Consider the following 20,320-nt stretch of genomic DNA (forward strand, 5'->3'; position numbering starts at 1 on the left):
TGGTGTGACTGTTTGTGATTAACACATCCATCTCTCCTGACAGGGCATGGGGGCATCCTTCTCCTCAGGGACGTCTGCTGAGGCAGCCGCCCCGTCCTCAGGGATGTATAAGCTGGAGATCGAGCTGAAAAGAGGACACAACCTGGCCATCCGGGACCGAGGAGGTGCTTCCCTGCCTTTCTTTCTCTTCTCATCCTTTTTCTGCTCATGGCTCTGTAACACTTTTTGGTTTTTAGGCACCAGTGATCCCTACGTGAAGTTCAAGCTGGCTGGTAAAGAGGTGTTTAGAAGTAAGACCATCCACAAAAACCTGAACCCGGTGTGGGATGAGAAGATAACGCTGGTCGTGGACAGTCTGAGCGACCCTCTGTACGTTAAGGTAAAGGAAACAGACAGACTGCAAACATTTAGAAATCCTTGATTTAAAGGAGAATGAGGAATCAGTGCAGATGTTCTGTTGCTCTCCTACAGGTGTTTGACTATGACTTTGGTCTTCAAGACGACTTCATGGGTTCAGCTTTTCTTTACCTGGAGTCTCTAGAACAGCAGAGGTCTGTTAGATGTTGATGTGACTGTGTGCAGGGTTTTTACCAGCCGTTCAAACAGTGAATTTATCTCCTCATATCAGAGCTTCAGCCTTCCAGTGTTAGACAGACTCATTCAGTGTGTTTCTGTGATCAGTTCTAGTCTGTGTGGGTGGTCTACTTGTCTGTGGTAGTTGGTGGTGGCATTTCTGTTTTGGTCTCTGCTGACCTTTCGTCTATTTGTGCCTGCAGGAATCATGATAGCTGCTTATCTGTGTCTGCGTGCTGTTTTCATGCTGTCACTGTGTTGCTTCGTGCTGCTTCGTGTTGCATGTCTCTATGTGATCCAGTTGTCTGTAGTTTGGGTTAAAAAAATATAAAATAAAATATTTGTATTTTGCCAAACGCCTCACTGAAAAAAAAATCAAAATCTAGATACGTTTTTTCTTAAAATAGGTGCATTTGTTCTTTAATTGAGAAAGTAAGTATAACACTTTACCAATGGTACAAAACAATTTACATTTTAAATAAGAAATTTAAAACGACATTGTCATCTGTCAATCAATTTTTTTCAGTCATAGCATCTTGATTAATATGTCGCAGCTAATATACGCAACGGTTGAAAAAGGAAATAAGAATCATTTACTTTACCATTGAGTTCCGTCCCAGTGTTCATGGGGATGGACGTCTGCGTCTTCGGCAGGCCTAACCAAACCTGTTTGTGAATCTTCTGCCACAATAATCCCGCCCCCTTGGTAAACAACCAATCACATTCACTTTATTCACTTGTTTAAAGTTGTGCACTACTGGGTTGGAACAGCCGTTTCCCTAAAACTTTAAGGGTAAAAATCGACATCCATTGGCAAATCATCTTATTTATCTGCTCAAACTAAGGGTAATTACACCTAATTAAAGAAAAGTTGACTTATTTCTAGATGGTTTTAACATACCTGTTAGCTTATATTGCAGTGGAGTTTTTTCAAAAAAATGCAACAGCTACAGAATTTTTCATATAAACACACAGATTTTAGGGCTGTGTAGGATCTGTATGACATATTCCTATATTACTCATACAGACTAACTACATTTAGGGATTAATTATCATTTTTATGAATGACAAGTCTTAATAGGGATTTTATTTTTATATGTTAAATTGTTATTTAAAACAAATCAGACTTCTATCATGAAGACCAGGGAGTTCCCAAATATTTCAGCCTGTAACCTAATAAATACTGGTGACCCCTAACAATAGAAACATTGGTTTTAAAAACAGAGTGAAATAATTATATTACGCTTAATGAAATGTAATTATTTATTAAATAGTTTTAAACATAATTTTGATTATTAAAAGCAACATTAATTTTTAATTGTGCATTTTTTGATTTAATTGGGTTTTTTATGTTTGAATCAGGTACAAATGTTGCATCTAATTATTTCATGATGTATAATGTATTATATCTGATGGATCAGATCATGATGATTGTGAAAGATATTTCATGACCTGTCACTTTGTGTCTCACAACGAGTCCCAATTTAGACCCTTTTGGCTATCAAAGATGGCGACTCAACATGGCGTATTCCATTAGGAGCAAGGCCGCCTATGTGTTTAAAAGCATCTCTTTCTAAGCTCACTGATGTAGTTGTTATCAGACTTTGGCAGAATATTTTTTTATTGGAAACACGACTTTATTTTTGCAAATAAAAATTTCCTTTAAAACTAATTGTGATGCTTATATTAATCCTTATGTTTTACATCAGCATGTATATGTTTAGAGAGTGATGACTTGGTACAGGTTGATTTGGTTGAATTATTGCCTAAACAAAATGGTGTTTAATTTCCAAACTTGCTGTATATACTTAAAATAATATTATTTAGATGCACTGGTATTTTTTTGATGGTCAGAGAAGTTTACACCCTGTTTGTAAAAATGAGCACTACCACCGCTCATTCATCCCTGCTGCAATCAGACACAACAGTAACAACTCGTGCAATTACTATTATAATAACTTGTACATTAACCTGTTTCATTAAATTTGATACCCTGTGCAATAGTTATATAGATACATACCCATCTATGTAAATACCCATGTAAATGCTATCTATATATATATATGGATATATATATAATGTTTCGTTTTTTAAATTTTCATCACATCTAAATTGATTGATCGACTGATATATATATATATATACATTGGCACCTTCTTATTTTTGACTATTTGAGGCGATGTAATGAGTAAATTTCTCCAATGTGAGATCAATAAAGTTAATCAGTCGATCAATCAATTTAGATGTGATGAAAATTTAAAAAACGAAACATTTCTGTAAGCAGGTAATAATTTTTCATAGAGCTGCAGTTCCTACAAACAAAAGTTTAGTCCCAATAAAATCCCAGCGTTCAGACTTTATGACTTGAAACGGCTAAATGTTTGGAGCTCCACTTTGAATGAAATTAGAATTAGAAAATAGCTTTTTTGTTTATTAAATTATTTGTGGTGTTTTTTCAGTATTTTCTATTTTCAGAAAATATTTAAAAAATCTGTCAAATCCTAAACTAGAAATTTACAAGAAATATATGATGAATGATAAGATTATCCAGATAAAAAAAAAAAACGATGAAGCTGAGCCAAACAAAATGTCACCAAACGGGTCTTAATCTTATTTCCTCTATATTTGTTAGTGCATAGAATCATACCAAGTATGTCCTTTGCTTTCATTCTGTGTGCCAACCTGTCATAAACATATAAAGCACACATCTGATGACCCAACCAAGGTTCTGCTGCAGAGCAGATTGACGGCAGCAGAAATACAAATGTAAACATAACCCACCTAAAGCATTTAACGGCATCTCCAACATGAGCAAAGTACAGCCTGAAGGCCTTTCGTGGGTCTTTAACTGTAACCACCTTTATTCATCCAAAAATAGAAAAAAAGATTAGATCATTAGAATTTAGCATTGTGACATTAAAACTTAAAAATGTTTTGTTAATGTTCCGTTTTCTTGTTTTTCTCCTATAAGTATTCTATCACCTGCATCCTTTCTAGTATTATATTTAGAGGTTAAAGCTAAAGGCTATTTAGACACTATTACACAGAAGACGATGGTTATTTATACAGGAAATGGAGGCTGGAGGCAGTGCGTCACTCATAATTGTCCTGTTGAAAACATGAACACTGAGCTAAACATCTAAACCAGATCTGGTCAGAGTAAAAACTGCTTTTTTTATAATGTAGCAGTGATTGAGCACAAAGACATGCTTGTGTGTTGTAGGACGATACCTGTGACTTTGGTGCTGAAGGACCATCAGCTCCCCAATGAGGACCTGGGCTGCCTGGAGCTGGCAGTAACCCTGACGCCTAAAAACAGCCCCATAGAGGAGCAGCGAGACCCAGCGGTACGTACGCTTCCTCATCGCTTCAGATACTTTGGATGGAGGGGGGTGGAGGGGGGTTCCTCACAGGTGGAATAGCAAAAATTTATCCCTACTTTTCAACCTAGTATATCCAAAGCTTTACAACAGGTATAAAAGAGATTGCAGAAATAAAAATTTAAGCTCAGGGGATCAGACGGTAAAAAATGTTTGGTCTAAGTGACTATAATTTAGAATTATATTCATATTTTAGAATTCTTTTGGATAATCCTGCAATTTTTTTGTTAATTGCAGGATTATACCAGCTGAGATATGCTCACTTAAGGTCAATAAAAATTCATTTAGAGTCTAATCTTTAAAAAAAAAACTTTGCTAGTATAACTAAAGCTTTATCTGGGGTTTCATGACTATCCTTTAAAGTATATAAAGTATTAAGCAATAGCCTTGGTAATGAGATATATTACGGTGTTTTGAAGTTCTTGTGGCACGAGATCTACGCCTCTGTTTTATTACTTTGCTTTCATTATTTCGTCTTTTAAAGTCGTAGGGAAGTCATATTCAAATGTCAAATCCTTTCGGCTTAAACATGTATATAAATGCACTCTTTATCCGATAATATTGTCCCAAAATGTAAAAAATGTCTATTTAAAAAAAAATCCTGTCTTAAAATCTGTTTTTTTTTTTTTTTTTTTTTTTTGTTATCTTCTGCAGGCCAATTAGTTCTATGTTAGCCTGAACACCTAAATTCGGCCAATGTTTGCAACGGTCATCTGTCAATCCGATTTTTTCAGTCATAGCATCTTGATTCATATGTCACAGCTAATATACGCAACTGCTGAAATAAGAAATAAGAATCATTTCCTTTCCCGTTGAGTTGCGTCCCAGTGTTCACGGGGATGGACGTCTGTGTCTTTAGCAGGCGTAGAGCTAACAGAACTGGCAGCGTTGCGAGGCAAGGGCTCAAACATGTACCCTGGAAGCCTTCTACACCAAACCAAGCTTCTGCCTCCCTGGCGTCCTCTTCCACAACATCTTCGTCCCCACTTTCCTCCTCTAAATAAAAAATGTATGACGGAGGAGACTCATCCACGACCTCCGACTCTAAAATCTCCTCCTCTTGCACGTTTCCTCTGTCCATAGCGTTCCTTGACAGCGTCGTTTCTCAGTCACCTATTTAGTGCTACTTGGTCCCAATGGAATTTCCCATTGGGAACCTACTAGCACTAAGTTGCTAACTGGTTAGCAAGATGCTTCTGACAAACCGGCCACAATTAGACTTGCTTGCAAACCTTCCGCCACAACAATCCCGCCCCCTTGATAAACAACCAATCATATTGACCTTATTCACTTTGTGTAGAGTCCTGCACCACTCGGGAGAAATCAGAAATGAAACCGTTGGAACAGCCATTTCCCTACGACTTTATACGCAGTTTGTTTAATACTCACTACTTTGATCATTACAGCTGTAAAAGGTGCAGCAATACCTGCAGCAAATACAGCATCCTTATTAGATGCAGAAAAATCTAAAAGCCTAAATAGAAAATCTGCGTTTTAATCACACACCAATTTTTTCTCCTTTAACCAGTTTACAGGTTAAGCTGAATTGATTGCCGACTGAAGAAAAAACTTTTATTAGATTCTCTTTTCTTTTTTAACTGGTGAAACTAAATATTTCTGTTTCCTGCAGCAAGGCGAAGTTAAGACCTATCGGTGGAAACCTTATGTAAATAAAGTGAGTGCGGAGGTATTTTAGCTTGTAGAGATGCCTTTAGATGAATGCTTCCCCTGCTTCACCTCGTAGTCTTCCTTTTCCTATTGTGGCTGAGTGGTGCAACAAGTATGGAAAGTATTGCGAAGACAAAATTTTCACAAACTCATGCAAAGGAAAACATGATGCAAAAGAGATATGCTACAACCACAGAAATTAGAAAACAACAGTACAAATGCTGTGTAAATTTATTGAAACGCTTTAAATAAGCACATAAATGATGCTCACACACAAGCTCAGCAACACACCCACAGGAAAAATTCAGTAAAAAAGTAAAAACAAATAGAAAACTGGAGTTAGGTTCTGCAATGCAGAACAGCTCCAGACCACTAGGGGGAGTCGATCACTGTCAACAAGACTGATGACATTACTACCAATTAATATCTACACTCATAAAGGGCTGGTTATACTCCCACAGCAGTGTATTGCAGTTAACTTGTTGCAGGTGTGACGCAGATATTTTTGATTTATGCCCAGATTTGAAGCATGGTCTGTGCTACGTTATTCCACGTCACAATGCAAGAGGGACAATCATGAACTATCTAGGATTGTGGGTGTCGGTTTGACGAGTTGTTTTCCGTGTACAACCCCTCATCCAACAGCATGATGACACACAGTTCACCAATGAGTGTTCCCCAAAGACTCGCCATAGCGCTGCGTGTTTTGGCTTCGGGTGCAAACCGACAGGCCGTCCCCGGAGCGTAGCTTCCTGCACGGTGTTTGGTTGATTCAACTAAAATCTGATTTTGTTGACCTATATTTGTCATTGCATTGAATTAAGTTAGAAACAACTAACTCAACATTTAACCTAATTGTATTTACTTTAAGAGCAGAAACTATTTTTGTTTACAGACATGGATGTATGTTACATGGTCTAAATAACCTCAACATAGAGCTGCCTTTCATCATGGATCTTGGCATCAAGGTAACTTATGGTTTCAACAGTGTGAACTTGGGCAACACCTAACTCCTCCATCTCTCTTAGGTTCATTCACACTGGAGGGCTTGATGCTCAATTTCGATTTTTTTGTGAAATCCAATATTTTTGCGTTGCCGTTTACATTTCCAAATATATGCGTATATATTGCAGTCATACAACGCAAGTGTCCTGCATGTGCAGTAGAGGACGTAATGACATCACAAGCCAGAGTGCTCTGTGTTTACGAAAGTAAACATGGATGGTAGTGCCGGAGCGCATCTAGCGATCTTTCCCAACCATAAAGACACAATCTTTTCAAGATGGTTTAACATACATACTGCTCTCTGCATCATCGTCTGCCAAGGTTGTTGTTTTTCTTGCTGCTTCTTCATAGCAAGACCCAATATAGTGACCTTTGTCGGGTATTAATGGCTTTCAGGTCGGATGAATGTGACCTGGCTGTTCAGACACAGGTCGCATATGGGCCAAAAAATTGGATTTGGGTCACTTCAGGCTGCAGTGTGAACGTAGGTCAAAGATGTAGAATTACCGGCCATGCGGCTGGTTATCTGGATAAAGTGGTCCAGCAGTTAAAGGAAATAATCTTAGCAAGGACCAATTTTCATGACCACTGCAAAGTAACCTAAAAATCTTGAGTTCACTTGAAAGACTGTCCTTGTTCAAACATGTTGTGTTACATTTATTATATATTACTACATAATTCTGGAACCAATTAATATTATTTTATTTTTCAAAGAGGGACTTAATTTTTTTGTGTGTGTGTATAGGCAAATCCTTAGCTCAAAGATGAGCAGGATTCCCTCTAATAGCACATTTTAAGTTTTTACAAAAGATCCATATTAAGACTCTGTGATTGTCTCCCCCTAGTGGTCTGAAGCAGGTAGATTATGCAGAGCTACTTTGCAGCTTTAACAGCAGTGGTTTTTGCAGCCTGTAGGATTTTTCACTGTTTGTGCTTTTTTGTTTTTGCAGTACTTTTTGTATTTGCTGCATATATGCATTTATATATTTGCAGTATGCTTCCACAGCTCGGCCTCTGCACTGTCCTCATCAGACTGTAGAGCAGACATTTAGGTGGCCTCTGGGAAAGAAGCTCTGTACCAAACCGTCGCATTGTCCTATTGATTTGTAGAAGATTTTGTTTGTAGAGGAAAGCAAGATCGATACCTTGCCTGACTTTTATAAAGATGTCTGTGATTTCGACAACCTTACAAAATGAATCCCCTTATATCTGCAGCTGGGACTGGCTACTCTATAGAAGAGGCCTATTTTAACAGGCTGTGTGGGTGTTTCATCCCCCTTGTCAAGAATCAAACTTTTATGACTGCAGGGAAAGGCTGGAACATGGATGGACCAATAAACTGAGTTAGTTTAAACATCATCCTGATTACTGCATGAGCAGTGCTTACTTATTTATACCAAAATGCAGACATCAAAGTACAAGCTCCATTTACACACCACTTCTAGATGGCCATTTCCTTGCCAGTGCAATGTGGAAAATACCAACACCAAAGGGGTTGATCCACAGATCGCTTCTAACCTGACAAAAAGTAAGATATAACAGTTTGGAGATGGGCTGTGATGTTTATAAAAAAAGTTAATTCTGTAGTCTCAGCCATGCTGCTAGCTCCTTTTATTAGCAGGCAGCACTGATCGGGCTATTTAACTTATTTTAATCAGTTTACGATTGACCAAGATCAAATTAAATAGAAGTTTATCTTATAAAATAATCACAGAATACACAAAGACCTCATACTTAAAAAGCGCTACAACATCTTGTTTGAGCATTTGCCAATATTATTTTGGACATTTATGTGTATTTTTTTTTCTATCTGGGCTTTGGAAACAACTGGAATGTTCTGACACTGCATTGGCTAACATATACATAGCTTTAAATATGTTGGTAAAAACAAATAAATTCATGTTTCCTGGTTTTTATCTGAAGCGTTTTGCTGATGTGTGAAGCTAATGTGAGCATTTGTTCCCTTTATTTTGATATGAATTGTTGATTATTTAGTTTAGGTGCGGGTGATTTTATTCGGTCAAATGCTTTTAAAACACATTGCTTTGATGGTTCAGCATTTTTGCTTTGAGTTGAATGTCGTTAAGTTTAATAACTAGTGTTTCAGCTGCACTGTACAGCTTTCCTAAGACCTTTGAGAGATCTGAGTCATGAGATCTAGAGCGGATGGCATCCTGCGGAGAGAAAGGAAAATAATTGAGAATGGTGAAAAACTGATTATTTGTGGAAATATAGACTTATCAGGGCTGTAAGAGACCAACCAAGAGTACAGTTTTATATTTCAATATATAAATATGGTCCTGATTTTGTAGGAAAGTCATGTTGCTCCTGTAAAGAGCTCTTCAAAGACTCGTGATTGTAATGGTGTTAAGAAAGACTGGATCAGGACACCATGCTGACATTCTCTCTATTTAGCATTTCAAAATTTTAAAAAACAATCCACTGGACTTTGTTTTCGAAGTTTGAAGATGTTTCGCTTCCCATCTAGGAAGTTTTTTTTTTTAATTCCAATGTCAAAAATAGAGTTGAGTTTGAGGCTTCATAGAGTGGACCAAAAACAAATCCTTGTTTTTGTTTAGCAAGCATGCAAATTGAAACGGACGAACGGGTCCACCCCTTTGGAATGGAAGTCGTCGGGTTCTTTGTTTGCCTGCAATGCCCCATACCTGTCTTTGTCTCTGAAAGGGGGGTCATTAGGGGGAATTGTTGGCCTGGCGACAGGCGAGTGTTTTGTTCCCCTATTCAACCATTCCAACAATTCCCATAAAGCAGGGGTAACCAATTAAAATCAGCTGGGTCCGAATAAAGAAAATCAAGAACCAGTAAAGGTCCTGAGACATTTTTAATTATAATTCGTTACTTTAAAGATAATTTAACACTTTTCCATTTTAAAATCAAAAGTGTTTTTTGAAGTAGAAAACAGTCGTTCAGTTTAGACAACTTCCTGATTAACATATTTTATAAAACACATGAACTGACTGTTTGTTTCTTTCTTTTTTCTGTCTTAATGTTGGCAGTGGGCTTTATGCTGCCCTGCAAGGCTTTAAACCTGGCTTTGAATGGAGACAATTCCATTCTAAAGCACATATCAAGGAGCTCATTCTGAGCCTGGATCCAGATTTATTTATGATTCTGTTCATGGTGGAGAATCCTGCTTCACAGCAGCAGGTTGAGCCAAACATCCTCTAAATGTGCAGGGTCATCTTTGAGCACCATTTCACTTTTCTTTCACCAGTTCACCACAGTTCATCCAGCAGTCCACACTTTCTCTGCTCTCTTTTTCTCATCATCTTCTCCTTCCTTCCCATCGCCTGGCTTGCCACAGGTTTGCCTGCTGCATCTAAAAGTAGCAGCAGCAGCAGCAACCCAGCCTGACAGCAGCTCATTGGATCATTTGGTGTAGCCTGGTGACAAATTAACAGGAGAAGCAGCGCAAGTAAAATTAGACACTGCTGTTGGACAACATGCAGTAATATTTAAATGTTTTAAATCAGGTTGGTTTCATATTAGCCAGCGTGTGGACACTGGACCCCGGTCCAGTATTCCGCAAGCCTCTAACTCAACCCTATTCCAGATCATTTTGATTTAAAAAAGCTTCCTGGATGGGAAGCAAAATGTCTTCAAACTTGGAATCAAAGTCCAGTGGATTAATTTTTTACTTTTTTGGAATGAATATGAACTGGATGACTGAGAATCTTCAACCAGCTATTCTCAGCATTGTTTCTAGACTTATGTTGGTCCTGATTGGTTGTTTTCAGTCGGCTGTATGTATGTAAGAGGGTTCACGGTGGAATTGGAAAAATATTATATTTGATTGATTTTGGGATCATTTTAGCCACATAGCAAAGTCTTTGTGTTTTCAGGGATTGCTTTAGAGAATACAGAAAACCTCTTGTGTTCCAAATCCGACAAAAAGAGGTTTTCATTTTGATATTTAGACCTGCATGCTGTTTTTCTTTTCGTTCAGCTTCACTTGTTGTCAGCATTAGGATGTCTTCAAATGCACCCGAAGCCCCAAGACATTAAGCACAGCCTGTCCCATTCATGTATTATTCACTGAATGAAATAATAATAACCCGACTCTCAGCCTGTACTGCAGCACAAGTCAGATATTTAACCAGATTGAAATGCTGATAAGAAGAAAGAAAAATACATTGTGGTAAATAAACCCCTTCTCTAACTCTAAAATCAGTTTTTGCTCTATTTTGGGGGCTTGAATAAATCAACCCAACATGCTCCTCCCCATATCTAGCTCCACTTAGTCAAAGTAGAGCTTTCACATAGCGTGCTATAGATCATGGTGTTTTGTTTTAGAGTTTAGTTTCAACATGTAACCAGATGCTGATCTAAACCATGTGTTTAATATGTCCTCAGACCATGCTGCTCAGGAGATCCTGGAAACGATCCACGAAGGTAAACCATCACCATCCTGATCCCTGTGTGACTGTCTGCAGGCACGGCATCATCTTAACATTCCTAGCACCTTAATCATTGTTCTCTTCCCTATAGTTTAATATTAAATGTATTTCCTTTTTCCTGTTAGATTCCTTATATGTTATATTCACCAACGCTCCTTTCTTGAAGCTGAATTTAATGTGACTTATTGGACCAAAGTGATCCAGAACATCTGTTTAAAGTCTTCAATGGCCACATCTATTTAAAAAAAAACTCTTCTGTCATGTTATAGCAATAAATATAATAAGTTGATCAGAAAACACAGTCTTTCATGTCATATTATTGTTTAAACCTCTATTTTTAAATAAAGTTGCCATAACCTTATTTAAAAAAGGCTAAAAACATGTTAGCATCTGGTCACACGAGCATTGAATGCTGTTTTTTAGTGAAAATTTTTTAAACGTGTATCTGGATCAGCAGTCAGGCTACCAACCATATTTATATTCCTGAATTCTGGTGAAGCTCTTTATAAAACCCTCCCAAGGTAAAAAAAAAAATTAAAAATGTCCGCCCTCTCTTTCAAATCAGGATACTGTTGTTCATATTTACTTCATCCTCCATTCGGTCAGTTTTCTTGGTCCTCCTGAAGAAAAGCACCACCACAGCATGATGCTGCCATGTTTCTGTGTCAGTTTCAATTTTAGATTTCTGGTGTTATGCTTGTAGGTCAAATGTTTTAAAAGTAATATTCTGACAAGAACAACCAAACCTTGAAGTGATTAAAAAAAAATATATTTTTTGCTCAATTCGGATTCTCATTAAGTTTATGCCAGCCTTCTTTTTATATAACCTAAGAGAAATTAAGAACAGATTCTTGTTGACCTTGTTCCTAACTGTGAAAACATCTGTTTGTGTTTGGGGGCGTTTGGGTCAGCAGCAGCAGTCAATGCGTCTCACTGAGGTCCACCGTAAATCCCAGCTGTGGCGAGGGATCGTCAGTATCACGCTAATCGAAGGTCGTAACCTCACACCCATGGACCCCAATGGCCTTAGTGACCCCTACGCCAAGTTCAGGCTGGGACCACAGAAGTACAAAAGCAAGGTGGGTTAAACAGAGGAGACATCTTGTCTGAGCTTTCTAAGAAAAACGGCTTTTAAATGTATTTATGATGTTTGCTTTACATCAAACAAATCCTGTGCGTTTGTGCAGACGATGGCAAAGACCCTGAGTCCTCAGTGGAGGGAGCAGTTTGACCTTCATCTGTATGAAGAAACAGGAGGCGTTCTGGAGATCACAGTGTGGGACAAAGACACCGGGAGGAGAGACGACTTCATCGGACGGTCAGAATCAGCTTCATTTAATTCAGTTCAGTTTATTTCTATAGCACCAATTCACAACACATGTCATCTCAATGCATTTAACAGTTCACCAGATCATACAGTCAAGTTTATTCTAAGTTTTCTTTTTAAGGAAAACCAGTTGATTGCATCGACTAATTGACTCTTCAGCAAGCCCTAACACTTAGCATGCTTACAGCGAAAGTGGAGAGGAAAAACTCCCTTTTAAGAAGAAGAAAACTCCAGCAGAACCAGGCTCAGTCTAAGTGGCCATCTGCTGAGGCCGACTGGGGTTCAAGGAGACAGAAGCAGACTTAGAGAAAGAAACAGAGATACAAAAAGCAACTTGTTAACCAGCCCAACAGGTGGCCCCAACAAGGAAACACAGCAAGACGAACTCTGAACCAGCTCCCATGACAGAGGATGAAGAGAGCACATCCAGTTAGTCACAGTCAGAGATACAGGACTACACTGAAAAACAGGCCGATCTCCAATATCTAAAAAACAAAGGTGTTGATGGCATCAACACAGTTGATATTTCTCTCCAGGATGGAGTCACAGCCAAACAGGAACAGACCAGATGAAGCTACTATGAGAAAAAGCAGAGAAAGCAAGAAATATATTAGAGATTGAACTTACAAATACTGCAGAATGGGAGAATAGAGATCGAATGAAGCAGAATGAGGAAAAAGGGTCTCTATGTCCTCCAACAGTCTAAGCCTATAGCAGCATAGCTATAGAGATAGCTCAGGATAACCTGAGCCCCTCTAACTGATATGTAACTGATATTTAACAAAATGCCTCACTCTTTATTCCAGTGTTGAAAACCAAAACCAAAAGGAAATTCTCTGGTACAATTAAATGATGTATCCTTAGGGTTACCAACCACTTGTTCAGGATTTTAGCCACACCTTGCTTTTAGCTTCCAGAGAATGATCTCAAATCCTTGTTTGCTCTCTCCCAGCTGCCAATTAGACCTCTCCACTCTGGCGAAAGAGAAGACCCATCACCTGGAGCTGCCGCTGGAGGAGTCCCGTGGCATCTTGAATCTACTGGTCACACTGACTGCTTCCGCCGCCGTCTCCATAGCTGACCTGTCCCTTACGCCGCTGGAGGACCAAGAGGAGCGCAGAGAAATCCTCAAACGATATGTCAGTGCCAAACTATCAATCTTTCTGATTTTATGACTTTAAACTGGTTTCATTTTCTCCTACACTGTCTACATTCTTGATCACTGCTGCACTTTATAAATGGTAATGTTCATTTCACTATTGTAAGCTGCTCATTCACTGTGAAAAGCTGTATACATTGAAATTTCATTTTCTATACACTCTGTTTGTACAAGATGAGAATAAAGTTTGTCTAAAACTAAATATCTGGAACATTTTCAGATATCTAAATCCCAGTGAACACCTTGTTTTCTGCAGAGTCTGAGGAAGTCCTTTTTTAATCTGAAGGACGTGGGTATTGTCCAGGTGAAGGTGCTGAGAGCAGAAGGACTTATGGCTGCAGACGTAACGGGTATCAGAGCCGTCTGATTCTTCTCCTTGTTTTGTCTCACCTCTCCTTAAAACAGGCACTCTCATCTGATTTCTACCTTTTTCAGGTAAGAGTGACCCTTTCTGCGTGCTGGAGCTGAATAACGACAGACTGCAGACACATACTATATACAAAAATCTCAACCCTGAGTGGAACAAAGTCTTCACCTTGTGAGTCGTATTCAGTTTTCATCACAGGGCTGTGGATGTTTTTTTTTTTTGCTTTTTTTCCGCTAGTCTGAGCTGCTAGAAAAGGCCTTCCGAGTCATTCTGAGTTATGAGCTTGTTGTTAAAAAGTTCAATACATGCAGAAAGACCAAAAATATAGAAGAAAGTTTAAAACTACAGAATATAAAAGCTGAATACACAAGTGCTTGGCTTTTAGGATGTGGAATTAGTTGGATAATTTATTTGCAAAATGGTTTAGAGAAAAATAAGCAGAGAAAAATAGAAACAAAGATAATATCCTAAAATAAAGCATTCAGCTAATAGAAACAGTCATGTTTCGAGTGTCTAGAACCAAAGTGGAAACAGTTGGTCTTCATGAACGTCAGCAGCAGCACTATTATTGGTCAGTATGTGCTTAGAGTCAGAGAATGTTATCTGTAAAATGCATATTGAAAAGTATGAAATTCGTAAAAAACAATATAAAGAACATAAAATTGCAGAAAAAAAAAATTGTATAATCTCTAACACAAAATGTTAAAACAGCAAATTACTCCTTAAAACGATTTTTAGCACGAGGTTTTTCAGTTTCACAATGGGTTTGCATTTTTTCATTTCTATTTACAAAACATGTTGTTTGCTTGAAACAATACTGGAACGAAATTCACTATAGATAAAAAATAAAAAAGATCTGACACTCACCCGATCAGGCATGTCTTTGTTTCTCTGATATAGGATGTTTTATCTTGTAGTTTGGTGTCATTTTCTAAAAAGAAAACAGACAGAGACGGTTCAGGTTGGTAACAAGAGTAGACCTCACATCGACAGCTTTCGCCAATGGAAGCTGACATGACTTGGTGGCGCCATCTTGGAGCGGTCGACAGCTCCGTTCAGTGTCACATGTGGAGCAGGCACACAATATCCCTGAATATTAAACAAATTTCAAGTTTTTTTTTTTTTTTTTTTTTTGCTGAAAACAAACAAATGGTTCAGTACATTTAAATATTCGTAGTCAAGAGAATAGAATATTCTGATATGGTGTATGTATGTTGCAAAGCACAGCTGCTCATATAGTTACTCAGTATGTAATAAATTAAAATTGGGTGACTAGAACACAGACCAACCTGCATCAGTTCAAACATGACTCAAAGTTGTTGTTTTTTATTCTCGTAAATTATAGGTCTTTTTTGAACGGCAGTAATAAGGATATTCTTGAAAAGGGGCAGGTTTTATTGTTTGATTATATTTGTTCTACATCATGTCAACCACGCATGCAGAAAATTTGAGACCTCTAGCTCTAATGGTTCTAGATCTGTGGGCTATGAAACTTTTGGTGTCAGCTTGGAGCTGCGCGCAATGGCTCCACCTGCTGGTAAAAATTTTATGCATTCTGAATTATTACCCCCACTTAAGGTCTTTTCAGAGGTTAAAACATTTGAATGCCATAAAACTGAACAAATATGTTTATTAGGTCAGGTTCATTCATCTCTAGGTTAACTAATCTTGGGCTCCTCATCCAACTGGGATCTCTGAAGCACAGCTCTGATGTTTAGCTGACGGCTTTCCTCATTCCTCCTCTCTCCTCAGCAATGTGAAAGATGTCCACTCAGTCCTTGAGGTGTCAGTGTTTGATGAAGACAGAGACAGAAGTGCAGACTTCCTGGGAAAAGTAGCCATTCCTCTACTAAATGTGAGTAGTAAAGCTCACATCGCTTTTTATTTATAAATGTATTTATAGTTTTCTTTTTTTTAACAAGGTTGTATATGGAAGACCTAAGCAATGCAACATAAAATGATTGAGAAGAAAAAGGATTCCTGTGTTCCTCACAGAGGAATCTTTAGTCAATCCGCTGGTTTTACTTCAGTCACACTCCAAGTGTTCTCATTAATGTTTTTACTGTACTTAGTCAGATTAGACCAGGGGTCGGCAACCTGCGGCTCTGGAGCCACATGCGGCTCTTTAGCCTCCCCCTTGTGGCTCCCTGGAGCTTTTTCAAAAATTTATGAAAATCGATTTTCTTTTTTCTTTCAATATGGTGTACAGGTTGCAAACAAAAGTTAATGTTTTCCAATGCTTTAAACATTTGTATTATAAATAAATTTAAACAATAATTTGCGTCAAAGCCATAGAAATCAATGGTCAGAACTTGGAACCAGCGTGGCGCAGTGCCAGGCAAACAAAGCTGCAGGTGTGTCTTGGAATATGAGTCCCAAAGGGAAAAAAAGGAAGATTACTGATGAGAAAAGAGGATTCAAATAGGCCGACTCATTTGCTTTCATTATCAATGATGCACGATTGCCTGCATTTTTGCTTTGTAATGAGAGGTTGTCAAAAAATAAAAATAAAAATTTGGAAAGGCATTTCCAGGGAAGGCTAAATCTGCAGCCGACCACCGAGCTGGGAGTGAGAGAAGAAGTGCGATTGCAGGATAAATTAGAGGAGCGCAAAGATAGATTTAAGAAGTGGATTGCATTTCCAAACTCCACTACTACTGCTAGTTTTGTTGCAAAGATGGAAAACCGTCCACAGATCAAACAGGCAGAGCTTTGATGCAGGTATCTGAACTTTCTTCCATTTTTTCCCCAAATCCTAAAAATATTAATCAGACCAAGAAACGATGGTGACAGAGGATGTGGGATTTTGGGGTTAGAGAGCTCTGCTCTGATGGGTGTCAGTTCCTGCTTGGTTCCTCATGACTCAATAAACTCTTCCCAACAGAAACATGTCCACCATAGAAAGATTCCTTTATTGTGTTTCTATAATTTCATCAATGCAAGAAAACTTAAACAGCGCGGTGAAGGTGGTGAAGCGGCGCTCGGTGAAGCGGTGCACGATGGGAGCGTTCACTGTTCCTCCTTCACCTCAGGCTACTATGTGACATTTGCTTCAGGATAAACATTTAATCGTGAATGCTTATTATATATTAAGCCCATATAGTCCTTTTTTATAGTGGGATAATACACTTAGAGCCCGTGTTGCCATACGAGGCTTATATAAGGCTTTTACATTTTTGTGGCTCCAGACAGATTTTTTATTTTATTTTATTTTTTTGTCCAATATGGCTCTTTGAATAGTTTGGGTTGCCGACCCCCGGATTAGACAGACAGCATCAGAGGAAATATGCTTTAAACGTCCATTTTGCATATACAGGTAATGCACACAACAGTTTTTGATTGGCTGAATCTTTCTTTTAAAGGAATCATGTTTTTTATATTTTACTATTAGGCTTCACTTTTTGTAATTTCCTGCACTGTGTGCAATTGCAGCCCCTACAACAGCCTGGAAACTGTTACAAGGAATTGATTTATGACAGGGTTAATTAAATCCTTATTTAGCATAATGCCGCTCAAGAATTCAATTTAATTCATTTTATTTATGTAGCACCAATTCACAACACATGTCATCTCAAGGTGCTTCCCAGTTCACCAGATCATACAGTCAAATTCCTTCAAAGTTTTCTATCTAAGAAAAACCAGTTGATTGCATCATTGACTCGAAGGCAATCCCTCACACTAAGCATGCTTGTAGCGACAGTGGAGAGGAAAACTCCATTTTAACAGGAAGAAACTTCCAGCAGAATCAGGCTCAGTGTGAGCGGCCATCTGCTGAGGCCGACTGGGGTTCAAGGAGACAGAAGCAGAGATAGAAAAGCCTAGTTTAAATGCAGCCTAATCCAGGAAACAGCCAGGCAGACGAGCTCCGAGCCAGCTCCAATGTCAGAGGATGAAGAGAGCACATCCAGCCAGTCACAGTCAGAAAAACAGGACTACACTGGAAAACAGTGCATGCTCCAACATCTATAAACAAAGGTGTTGATGGCAGCAGCACAGTTTATATTTCTCTCCAGGATGGAGAGATTAATCCTCTTCTGAATTAATTTGGCCCCAGGCTCTTTATAGTTTGATGATAAACACTGCAGCTTCCTGCTTTTAGCTGCCTGCTGGCTCTTCTGCATTAGGTCTGATCTGTGACCAGCCAATTAATAAACATTGATGGGTAAATAAAATATAATAATTTCCCAGTGTTAAAGGTTGCTGGTCAAATAAACTCGAGCCGCTCATGGTTCATAACACCTGTGTGTTTTAGGTCCGCAACGGCGTCCAGAAAGCATACGTGCTGAAAAACAAGGAGCTCACCGGGTCCACGAAAGGAGTCATCTTCCTGGAAATCGAAGTCATCTACAACACTGTGAGCGTCACTCTGTTTCAGCGTGGTTGGTCTTATACTCATAAACCCAGGATGGATCCATGAGGTTCAAACAAGCTTTCTTATTTGCTTCATTTCCCTGCATTCCTGCAGATAAAGGCTGCTATAAAGACTGTGGTTCCTGCAGAGCAGAAGTACATTGAGGAAGAACCAAAAGTTTCTAAACAGGTTTGTAATTTTTTTGAAATTATAGTTAAAATGATTTAAAAAAAATACTGTCACTGAACCCTGAAACACATTTGTAATTTTTAAGAGGAGAATGTGCACCAATTGCTGGGCTGTTTGTCAGTTCACAAGAACGCTAGTATGGACTCAGGTTCTCGGCAAGTACGTTCTCGAGAACACAGAAAAGTAAGGAATCAACGAGAACGGGAACACGCAGAATAAATCTGGTTCAATCTGAACAGAAGCGTACTCGTGACATCACCATATTCAAAGCTAGTCTGGACGTGCATTTCCCCTCCTGTTGTTAGTGCTCTCTAGATAATAATTGGATTATATCTTTTCAAAACATACTTTTGTGGAACAATGGCAACAAAAAGTGAACTTCTAACTTAATACTCTGAGCTCTGTTAGCGCTAACCTGGAAGCTGCTACTGCTGTGGTTCATGCCGGAACAGCTGTCAATCTGGAGAACTGTGTAGGTACCAGATCTGCTCTGGCCCTGCGCATGCTAGTGACGTTATGCTACATGACTGGCTGAAAGTTGCCACATGATGTAAAACATTGTGGTTACCCAGATAACTATAATAACATCATGCAGCGTCCGTGTGCCGAGTTGGGAGTATCTGTAGCATTAGCGTGTCTAATGATCGATGAAGTTTTACCTGTTGATAGAATGTAGTGCTTCCCTTCAAGACTGACAATGATTGTTTTATACTTTCGGATACTTTAGATCACTAATGAAATGTAAAATAATAGCAAATATGGGTTATAACATGTGGAGACTCCAAAAGAGAATTAATTCTTAAAAAAACAGGTGCAATACAGTTTGTCCGAGTGGAGTTGCCATATGATGACGTCATCAGAATGGTCAGGGGCCTGAGCAGATCTGACCTACAGCAGACAAGTCTGCTCTGAGACCTGCTGGGTAAAGACGGAGGGACGAGAACAAAATCTGGGGATTTTGTCCGTTCTCATGCTGAGTTCAAATTCAGCGCCTTCGTCCTCTGAAGGTTAAATTCCGGCCTAACCACCCTTCATTGCTCATCAACAGCTCAGCTGGTCAGTGGTCAGTAGAACCAAATTCCGGGGGGTGCACATCACAGACAACCTCAACTGAAATATAAACACCACCTCAATGGTCAAGAGATAACAGAGGCGCTTGTACTTCCTGTGGAGGATCAGGAGAGCCCACCTGCCCCCACCTATCCTCACCACCTTCTACAGAAGCACCATGGAGAGCATTGTGACCAGCTGTCTCACTGTGTGGTGTGGAGGCTGCAGCGCCCCAGACTGGAAGAAGGTGAGATGAGTGGTGAGAACAGCTGAGATGATCATGGGGGCTCCACTCCCCTAAAAGATATTTAATCCCAGCTCTGCGTGTCCCGAGCCCGTTACATCATCAGTGACCCCTCACACCTCCACCATGGACTGTTCTCCCTGCTGCCCTCTGGGAAGAGGCTCCGCAGCAGTCATTGCAGGACTTCCTGCATGTCCTGCAACAGCTTCTTCTCCACCGCCATCAGACTGTTTAACTGTTGAAAACTCTAATTCAGTCACAAATCGAGACTCTTCATCATACTGTAAACATCATACTTACACTACAAGTTGAATCTTCAAAACAGAACTCAACTCAGTGTTTCTATTGCATTTTACACCATATATATATTTATCTATTTTTGCACTGTTCTGAACCTTACACATCAATGCCTTTGCACCATGTCTCTCCAACACTGTTTACATTTTGATCACTGCTGCACTTTATAAATGGAAACGTTCATTTCACTGCTCATTCACTGTCAAAAGTTGTATGTATCAAAATGTCGTTTTGTATACAGTCTAAGGGCCGGATTTATCAAGATCCAATTTTGCATGCAGTAATTTGCGCT

The 20,320-nt window shown here is 39.0% G+C and overlaps 1 protein-coding gene across 7 annotated transcripts in view; it reads left to right on the forward strand.

The window, feature by feature from the left end:
- Positions 1–20,320, forward strand: part of LOC119799207 (multiple C2 and transmembrane domain-containing protein 1-like) — a 67,376-nt gene that overhangs the window by 38,053 nt on the left and 9,003 nt on the right. For 4 of the 7 annotated variants that reach the window (XM_038309009.1, XM_038309011.1, XM_038309015.1 and 1 more), the window contains exons 2-15: positions 44–164; positions 237–379; positions 472–551; positions 3,797–3,920; positions 5,584–5,628; positions 11,001–11,039; positions 11,956–12,123; positions 12,232–12,362; positions 13,324–13,510; positions 13,787–13,880; positions 13,966–14,068; positions 15,650–15,752; positions 18,150–18,251; positions 18,363–18,437. In XM_038309009.1, the coding sequence (XP_038164937.1) occupies positions 44–164; positions 237–379; positions 472–551; positions 3,797–3,920; positions 5,584–5,628; positions 11,001–11,039; positions 11,956–12,123; positions 12,232–12,362; positions 13,324–13,510; positions 13,787–13,880; positions 13,966–14,068; positions 15,650–15,752; positions 18,150–18,251; positions 18,363–18,437 (1,515 nt within the window). The remainder of the gene's footprint in view (positions 1–43; positions 165–236; positions 380–471; positions 552–3,796; positions 3,921–5,583; positions 5,629–11,000; positions 11,040–11,955; positions 12,124–12,231; positions 12,363–13,323; positions 13,511–13,786; positions 13,881–13,965; positions 14,069–15,649; positions 15,753–18,149; positions 18,252–18,362; positions 18,438–20,320) is intronic. The other 3 variants (XM_038309010.1, XM_038309012.1, XM_038309013.1) reach the window with 3 other exon arrangements.

Source organism: Cyprinodon tularosa, unplaced genomic scaffold (genome assembly GCF_016077235.1).
Source record: "Cyprinodon tularosa strain WSP-4 unplaced genomic scaffold, ASM1607723v1 ctg653, whole genome shotgun sequence".
Lineage (NCBI taxonomy): Eukaryota > Metazoa > Chordata > Actinopteri > Cyprinodontiformes > Cyprinodontidae > Cyprinodon > Cyprinodon tularosa.